The sequence below is a fragment of the Bactrocera dorsalis genome, chromosome 4 (genome assembly GCF_023373825.1).
Source record: "Bactrocera dorsalis isolate Fly_Bdor chromosome 4, ASM2337382v1, whole genome shotgun sequence".
NCBI classification, from domain to species: Eukaryota; Metazoa; Arthropoda; class Insecta; order Diptera; family Tephritidae; genus Bactrocera; species Bactrocera dorsalis.
In genome coordinates, this window is record NC_064306.1 from 45097423 (window position 1) to 45107577 (window position 10155).

Consider the following 10155-nt stretch of genomic DNA (forward strand, 5'->3'; position numbering starts at 1 on the left):
AATTCTTAAAAGTTCAATCACGCCCTTCTCCTTTCTTTGCCTGACATCAGTTTTAGTGGCGCCCTCTCCGAGAAATGCTACGATATTTGCTCCTGATTGAAAAAAACTTTTTTCAGAGACAAATATTTTACACTTTATAACAATATGTCACAATATTTTATAATATCATCCGAATATATATTCTTTAATGAACCCTTAAGCTGTAGAGTAGTATAGATTCATGCCTATAAATTGGAGAAAGTGATAAACTGACAACGTGAAGAATAGCCAAAGCAATGAAATGAAAGCGTCAGATGGCCGTAAAGCATATGAATCACCAGCACACTTTGAGTCCGTAGCAAATTGCGCCTGCCGATTTTATTTTGACTTGAATTATGATGTGCAACATACGCCACACAACAGCAGCAGTGCGGCAGCTAGCCATGCACAGGAGCAGCACATAGCAGCGAAGTCAACGCGAGAAATGTTGACGCTGTTGAAAACACTAAAGGCACGACAGACAAATAGGCTCAATCTGCGCCCCACGACACCCACATATACACACACAAACGCCACACATGTGCATAGGTGTTCGCCTTAAGCGAGGCAATTGTCATCCGTATGAATGCGAAGAATAAATGGCTGGGCCTGCAATGGTCAGCTGCAAATTGCTGTGATGGAAAATATTGACTCGCTGGCATTTTATATGGAGCTTCTCGTATTTGTCGAATTGATTTAAAGGTGGACACATGCATGAGATAGCACGCTGTGACCTATACCTAGGGAGTGCCGGTATGCAACAGCTGCATAAGTGCAATATGTGTCTTCGGTGCTATTTATGCCAAACTTGCCGAATATTTGGTTGGCAAAACGCCAAGGCATTACTTTAAATATTGTAAATTGTTTGAAATAAAGGGGTCATATTTAGTAAAAATCCCTTTTTATATAACATTAGAACTGAAATAGGCAACATTGTTTTCAGTTTGATAAGAACGACCAAGCACCGATAATCAATGAATTTAAATATCAATTTTATAATTAATTAGCCATATATTTCATATTCTACAATAGACTGGAATATCTTCAGTATATTATGCAGATTTTTCCTGAAATTCAACCGCAATACATTTCTTCACCTACAATAAAATAGGAAAGAAACGAAAATTTTAACTTCCTTAGCAACCAAACCGGATGAGCCGCTAAAAAAAGTAGTGCACTAATCGCCGAACATTAATTAGAGACCTCAATGACCACAATCGGGGCAGAAGTGCTTGAATTATTCAAAGAAAACAATCGGCAGTATAGCAGCTCCTGGTAATATTTAACTGTTTACCTTCAGTTGGGAAGAAAGTTCCTCATCAACAATTACAGGGTACACGAGTTAGCATTGCTTTCTTTGTTCACAAACGCAGAAGTTATTCGATAAAATCTATCAACAATACCCTACTATTCGGGTCTGAGCTCCTGGTACAAGCTCGAATTTTCGTCCTCAAATAGAAAATTTCTGTTACTATGTATACTAGAGAGTATATTAGTTACTGTATACTCATGGAACGCTAAATGGCGTATGGAACATTAAATTTCTGTAATTCATACTTATAACAATTTCATTTCAGTCGCAAAAAATGGTTTGCAAATTTGGTTTAATTGCAAGCATTTGAGTCTAGCATTGCATGCGAGCGCTATACGCGAAAAGTGAGTGCCAGTATCCTACAATTCGCTTCTAAGCGCCTATTTAAAGCTATACATTGCATAGTACACAGTTTGTTAAATGTTTGCTAAATGCGGTAGCAAATAATTTCTCATGGATCCGAAATGGTGAGCAATTACTGAAATCTTCAGCCTTTCATTTGCGACTTCGACGACCCCGATCAGTTCACAAAAACGGGAGTTATTCGATGAAAATTATTAAAAGCACATCTACTACTCGCTTCTAGGTATCTGGTTGAAATATCTAATTTTTGGTTTCAGATGAAAAATTTTAGTTGTACATACATACATATATCCAGTTATATTTCTATATATGTATATAATAAATATCTTTAGCTTACTAACCAAAAATGTAAAATTACAAAAATCATCAGCTTATTACAGAAATCATGTATGTATTTATTTTAGTAAAAATCAATATTTGGATTTATATGAAAATAAAAGTTTTGAAAGTAAAAAAAATTCAATAATTTCTTTTATTTAATTATGCAATTTTAAATAGTTTCACTATTTTCTTCGTCTTTTCCAATTTCAATTATTTCCTCTTTTCAATTTAATCAATTACTATCAATTTTTCAAAACTCCTCTTAAATCTCGTCATTTTAACATCAAAATCATTGAAATCGGTTAAGATTTGCCGAAATTACGTAAAAATAGCAATTTTCTTCATTTCTACCAATTTTCCAGAACATCTATTCGACTCCTTCAATTTGACACCAAACTTATCAAAATCGGTTAAGTTTTGGCGAATTTTTCGAAAAAATCACTATTTTCCTAATATCAACCAATTTTCCAAAACTCCTCTTCAATACCTTCAATTTGACACCAATATCTTCAAAATCGGTTAAGGTTTACCAAAATTAAAAAAATATATATTTTTTTCTTAATTTCTTTCAATTTTCTAAAACTTCTCTCAATTCCCTTTAATTTGACACCAAAATCATTAAAATCGGCTAAGATTTGCCGAAAATACGAAAAAATGACAATCTGGTCACCCCAGCGGCGCAAACAAAAATTTGCATTTCCCAAATCGCCGATTTGCACCAGGCACCCAGAACCGCCCAGTAGGTAGCTGCCGCAAAAAATTTTGTTTTCTGTAGCCTACCTCAAAGGCGCAAAGTGAAACTGCGCTACCGGCCCATGCAGGACACCCGGATGTGATGCCAGCTATCATGTTTATCTGAATAACTTCTATAATTCGCAACCGATTTCGATCGTTCAAGCACCAAATGAAAGGGCAAGCATGCAGCTACATGATCAAATACTAACGAATTATAACAAACTACAAATAGAAGATATTTTTTGAAGTAAATGCCTCGAAGCAACTGTATCATAAAAAACCGAAAATTTCATATTAATAAAGTAAGATGAAAGGATCTTCGTGTTACAAATCACTAGAAATACACTTTATAAGTATATTCTGTTAACGACAACATTTCAAATTCAACACATTCTTAATTATTGCATGTTTTTGAATAGCTTCTTTGTAACTGAATTGCCATGCTTACGTAACAGATGAAAGTAAGTGCCTACACTTATATGTTCTAGATGTGATCACCTTTCATTTGCCACCAAAATCATTGAAATCGGTTGGGTCTTACCCGACTGCGTTAAGTGCTTATCGCGCATGCAACTACAGGAAATGGTGGATAATGCAGTACTGTGCATTAATGATCGCATATTCGCTATAACTTTGGTAAACTTTGGCCGATTTTAATGATTTTGGTGGCAAAATAAAGGTAATTACTTCGAGAAAACGATACCGGCGTGTACTTACTTTCATCTCATACACAAACCATGTAATTAAGCTAGAAGAAAGTTATACTAAAAACATGCGCTGGAATTGATGTGGTGGAGATGAAGCGATCATATTTACGGAATATATTAACAGAGCGCTACTCTACCGATTAGTAATACCAAACTCGTTTCATCTGTTTCAGAAATATAAATATTCTAGTTTTTCTGCATAGAGTTGCTTACTTACCTCTCTTTGAAAATACTTCTAGCAAATATGCATTGCTAATATTTATTTATATGTGATCGTGTAGCTGCACGCATGCCCTTTAAATTGATACCCGCATGCACGAAATCGGTTGCGAATTATAGAAGTTATTCAGGTAAACATGATAGCTGGCATCACATCCGGGTGTCCTGCATGGGCCGGTAGCGCAGTTTCACTTTGCGCCTTTGAGGTAGGCTACAGAAAACAAAATTTTTTGCGGCAGCTACCTACTGGGCGGTTCTGGGTGCCTGGTGCAAATCGGCGATTTGGGAAATGCAAATTTTTGTTTGCGCCGCTGGGGTGACCAGATTGTCATTTTTTCGTATTTTCGGCAAATCTTAGCCGATTTTAATGATTTTGGTGTCAAATTAAAGGGAATTGAGAGGAGTTTTAGAAAATTGAAAGAAATTAAGAAAAAAATATATATTTTTTTTAATTTTGGTAATTCTTATCGGATTTTGATGATTTTGGTATCAAATTAAAGGGGTTGAAGAAGAGTTTTGGAAAATTGGAGAAAATTAAGAAAATAGTGATTTTTGTCGAAAATTTGGCAAATCTTAGCCGATTTTAATGATTTTGGTGTCAAATTAAAATGATTGAAGAGGAGTTTTGTAAAATTGGTTGAAATTAGAAAAATAGTGATTTTTTCGTAATTTCGGCAAAACTTAACCAATTTTAATGATTTTGGTGTCAAATTAAATAGAATTGAGAGGAGTTTTAGAAAATTGAAATAAATTAAAAAAATAAGGATTTTTTCGTTACTTCGGCAAAACTTAACCGATTTAAATGATTTTGGTGTCAAATTAAAAGGATTGAAGAGGAGTTTTGTAAAATTGGTGGAAATTACGAAAGTAGTGATTTTTTCGTAATTTCGGTAAATCTTAACCGATTTTGAAGATATTGGTGTCAAATTGAGGGCGTTGAAAAGGAGTTTTGGAAAATTGGAGAAAATTAAGAAAATAGTGATTTGTTTGTAATTTCGGTAAATTTTATATATATAAAAGTATACTTATTATACTTACACTTATTTCCTTTCTTCTTGCAGCAATTAAAAAACCTACTTTTATTTAGTTCTAATTAAATTATTAAATATTTATTTAAGTAACTTTTAAGCAATTAGATTTATCATTTTAGTTGTTGCAGTAAAGTAATCTTAATACACATATAAATAATCATATTTGGCTCGCTTTTGATATTATATTTCGTTAAGCAATCATGCCATTTTTGCCGCAGCATTTTTATACTCTGAGCAGGTTATATTAAGTTTTCTAGGCAGTTTGTGAGACCCAGTGACAAATATCGGCGGCGCGATGAGTTATATACTTAAATAATGAAATGATCGGCGTGACGAACTGAGTCGATTTTGCCATGTCCGTCTGTCGGTCAGTATACATACATATACGCGAATAAGTTCTTCAGTTTATGAAATATCTGGAATTTTGAGTATTTTTTGCCTTCTCAAGCTGTTGCTCTTTTGTCAGAATCGCCGATATCGGAACTCTATAGGATATAACCTATAGACAATATGACAAACCAAAATAAAAATAGATATATTATTAAAAATTTTTATGCTATAAAGAATGAAGCCGTGAAGGGTATTATAATATTTCGTATAAAAATGGTGGATAAAATTTCAATAAGAATATTTTTAATTATAAGAATATTTAAAATATTGCACCACTGTAATAGAAAGTTCGAAATAAAAAAAAAAAAATAGAATAAAGTAAAGAAAATTTATTCTTTAATAATCTCGGAATGGCTTCAGATCCAAATCAACAGGGTGCAAAGAGCCTTGTGCTCTCCTTTGAGGCCTCATAGGACCCGGTCCGTTCATGAATTATGAATATTGGCTATTATATAATTTCAGCAAAAAATATTTCCCTTCTTTTAACGGTTTCTCTACTTTTATTTTCTTCTAGACTGGAGTCCCCCACACGACAGCTTGAGCTGACCGCTGCCAAGGATATAAATTTGCAGTCGCGCGCTGGTGCAATAGAAGTGGCTGCGCTGAAAGATGTGCGGCTGAGTGCGTTGGACGGAAGTGTAAGTGGTAAATTGGATATTTAAAGTATTTTAAAATAAACGAGTATATGCTATATACATTATTAAGGCATTAATTTAGAGCCTACTCTGCTCTCTATCACCACAAAATATCATAACATAAATTTTTTATATTTTTCCCGCCCACTACTTTACCTCTTCCACAGTTGCGCCTGGAGTCCGCGAAAATCCTTATGCCGAATCTGCGTACGGCGCAGCCACCGCCACTGGGGGCGCCGCAGAGTCGTGACCATTTGCATCGTGTCTTCCAGCTGTGCGCCTGTTCGAACGGCAAACTATTCCTGGCCGCGCCGCATTCGATATGCGCCGGCGATGACAGCACTGTTTGTAGATGATTACCCGAACGGAGACAATAAAGCAAGTAGATGCAGCCCTGAGTGCTGGAGGAAAAAGGGGAGAGAGCATAAAAAAGTAGTTAAATATTCAAATGTAGCATATAACTGTATTTGTAAGTAAGTATAAATAATAGTTATAACAACAAGCAGGGTTAAAGTAGTATTCATATCAATCAATGTAACTGTTAAATATCACATATGTAAATTATTAGCGGCATGTACAGTGGTGGGCAGCGAATTGGTGAAATTTAATAAATGAAATTTTTATTGGTTAAAGGAAATATTTTTTATTTATTTTTTATTATTTTAAGCATTTCTTAAACTTACTTAGATATGATTTCCACTGCAAAATTTAAATTGATTAATTGTATTAAAAATTATTGAATAGTTCGATTGCCTTATACACCATGACAGACAGGAGGATAAAATGTGAATATTTTAGACTAAATTTTGTAGAAAATGTTCAGTACAATTTCATTAATAATTATTGATATGACGTGAATTTATATTTTTTTGGGAATGTAAGGCTAATTCGTGCAAAACAACCTTGTTTTTGTGAATACTTTGTGACGACGCTATTAAAACCAATGATACTTAAAAGTTGACATGTTTATAGAAGATTCATGAAGAAATATTGGCAGCTGCGGCAATGGCAGCAATTAATCGAGTGTGTCACGGAAAAATGAGAACGAGAGTTTAGGGTAGAACGCCTTAAACAATATAAAGTCCGAAGAATAACGTTGTAAGACAGATGTAGAAATACTCGTAACTTTCCAATCAATTTCTCCAAATAACTTTATTTTTTAACAAAGAATTCTTGAAAAAAATTGCAAAATAAAAGAAGTAAAAAATTTCGGGTACAACCGAACATTAACTGGACAGAATCAAAGCCAGGGGAATACCTTAAGATGCAAACCGTCAACTAGAAGATCGAAATTCAAGTAATTACATATGCAGTTCAACTTTCCAAACTCAAATCACTTTAATACATAAGAAAAACTTCGAGCTAGAGAGACTTCGAAGTATGGAAGGAAACTTGTATGAAATTTGATTTCTATAGCCAATTCAAAAGTTCGTGTTACCCACCCCTTACATCTACTGAAGCTACGCTTATCCAGTTAGGATCATATGTACATATATTCTTGCACGTTATACATGGAAAGTATAATCGAGTCAGAAGAGGAATATCATGTCGTTATGTTTCGCGAGTCCTGCATTGCATTATAACTGCAAGTTGAAAAGCAGTTTCTTCCTATCTTCACAAATAATGAGATTATTTTACAGTATGTTTTTGAAATTGATTAAGCTGTGTTCCTTTGAAATAAATTATGGTGTTAACTGAAATGATGGAATAACTTTTCCAGCATTTCGAAATAGAGCATCATAAAGATTTCTAGAGCATCATACAGATTAAATTGCAAAACAGATATAAGAATCGAGTGGATGCAGCTTTAGTTATTTTGCAATACTCTAGAGACTCTTTAGTCGACCGGTGTCATTCCAAAGATACCAAAGTTTCGCAATATAGTCCAAGCCATGACAACAACGCCAGCGTTCAAATGTATTGCGTCCAATGCACTCTGATTAGAGCAAAGATTTTAATAAAAACAAATTTCTTTATCGAATTGAATATTGATTCCAACTGGAAACGAAAGAAAATTAAAGAAATGGCGCTCTGATAGAAACTACAGGACAAATAATTTCTTTAACCCATTTAATTTCTCTGTTGCGCATACGCCACGTCTTCCTTTTATATGCCGTGTATGTGAGGGGTATCAGGAGAATGCTTGTTTTTTTTTTGTTCAGTAGGTACTATATATCCTTAGGTTTTAACGTCCATTATAAAATATCGGAACTCCCTACAGAACACACACTAACGCACATTATTCTATATGTAAACATGTTTATAAGACAAATTTTCAATCGCTCATTAAAAATTGTCAAACGTTAATTATTTTTCTGATTGACATGAAAATACGTGCACAAAAAGATTAAAAATTACAAATGATTTATTTCTGTTAAATTCGTTCTGAACAATTCTATTTGCGAGCAATGCTAGAAACGCACGCAACATGACGTCACGGCATTCCTTCTTCTTCTTTACTGGCGTAGACAGCGCTTACGCGGTAATATTCGGCACCAGTTCGAGATACCAAGTGGAAACAGGTCCTTCTACATTTGATCTCTCCAATAGAGAGGAAGTCTTCCACTTCCTTTGCTTACGCCGGCGTGTACTGATTCGAAAACCTTCAAAGCTGGAGTGGTCTCTTCCATCCGGCCTAGTCAGCGCAGCCGCTGCCTCAAGCCATTCTTAGGATTCGTAAAAAATGTGAATTAATTAATATACATTTTTCAAGATTCTCCACAGATTACACTAAAATAAAACTTTCTTGGCAAAAACGATAAAAATAGAGCGGCATTTTTAATTTTTTGAAATGAAGACGCTGCGTATACGCAATGAGGAAAGAAATGTATTAAGTAGGTATCGTGGTCTGGAAATTCGACAAAATCGACAGATTTTTTAAAATTCAAACGATTTTTTAATTTTTTTAAACATATTTTGTTGTAATGAGAACTAGATTGGTTTAGTCGTACCTTAAAGATTTTATCTCAAACCTGAGTTTGTCTATGCGTTCGGCACTTAGAGCGCATACAACTTTATGAAAAGATAATACTTTAACATGATAAAAAAATAAAGATCATATATCAAAGGATCAAAAATTTGCTGCCTCTAGAACAAAACTACCAATAGTTTCGTATTTAATAACTAAATTATTTTATAAGCGATTTATAAATTTTATAAAAAATCACAGTTTGATATATATATCAATCGCAGTTGAGGATGAGGTTCAATAGCAGTTCGAATTTAGGTTCGAGTTTAGTTTAATTTCATTATTAACACGACAGAAGCTCCGCAAAAAACCCAAGAGCCATGTGAAGGCGACTATAAAAAAGAAATATCCTAAGTAGTTATCTGAATCAACTGCCCACCCTACCAAAGACTATATTAAATATCAAATAGATATATAAAATAAATATATACATTTACATGTGTAATAATAAATATACAGGTAACTAAAAATTGTTAGACGAAAGCAGCATTGTATGTATGAGTAAATAGGCTTTAATAAAATATTATATAAATGCAAACAAAGAGTATAAAATTATAGAAAAGGCAAATATTTGTTTGCAAAAATCCATGTGGAATAATTGGTGAAAAAACCACCGAGTTAATTATATTATTAATCGAAACAATAATTACTGAGAACTAACGCGTGCATAGAATATACTGAGTATAGCTATTAAATACATAAATAAATATATAAATAATCATATATTGTAGCGTGAATGTTTGTATGTAGGACTGTATGTCTGATAAGGAAGCTTGGCAAATTAGAATTTGTTGAAACATTACTGTAAATAAGTATGTGCATTATTTATAGTATATATAAGGGTATGTAATACATAGCATTATGTAATAAATATCTGTTAATTAGACAAATGTAAATAGCAGACTATTTTATTTCTTATTTTGTTCAGTTTTTGATTTTAAAGCGTTAGCGCATATTCGAGAGCTTGTTAACTTTGGCTTGTGCTCTGTTGTGTCGCAACTAGGCGAAAGTACAGGGTGCGCCATCCTTCGATATGAAAGGAATAAATTTAATTAACAGTCGACTTCTAAATTTCAGATATTATTATATAATTTGTCAAACTACAAAAAAAAAAAATTGCTGAAAACTTCATTTAGAATCTACAAACATATCCGAGCAGTCATAGATGTAAATTTCAAAAGTATTGAATATTGATATGAAAGAGGGCGCATCCTGTACATAATTATTTAGGATAAAATACAGACGTACTGCATATACTCATTAGCAATTAATAAATTTAAATAAAATAACCAAATTAAAAGTTAAAAAGTGGATATATTTTATAGTTATCAGCGTTCTCTTGCAAGCGAGTAACAAACGAACACTCGCTAGCATAATAAAAGGTCTGCAAATTCATAGCCCTTATTTTCTATTTTTTTTTTTAATTCAACTGGGTTGACAAACGATCTGTGACTTT

The 10155-nt window shown here is 33.4% G+C and overlaps 1 protein-coding gene across 4 annotated transcripts in view; it reads left to right on the forward strand.

The window, feature by feature from the left end:
• Positions 1–6426, forward strand: part of LOC105222018 (myb-like protein P) — a 58134-nt gene extending 51708 nt beyond the window's left edge. For 3 of the 4 annotated variants that reach the window (XM_049456013.1, XM_049456012.1, XM_049456011.1), the window contains exons 7-8: positions 5611–5734; positions 5899–6425. In XM_049456013.1, coding sequence (XP_049311970.1) covers positions 5611–5734; positions 5899–6087 — 313 coding nt within the window. In that variant the 3' untranslated portion in view covers positions 6088–6425. Of the gene's footprint in view, positions 1–5610; positions 5735–5898 lie in introns of all 4 variants that reach the window. The other variant, XM_049456014.1, reaches the window with a different exon arrangement.
• The last annotated feature ends 3729 nt before the right edge of the window (positions 6427–10155 follow it).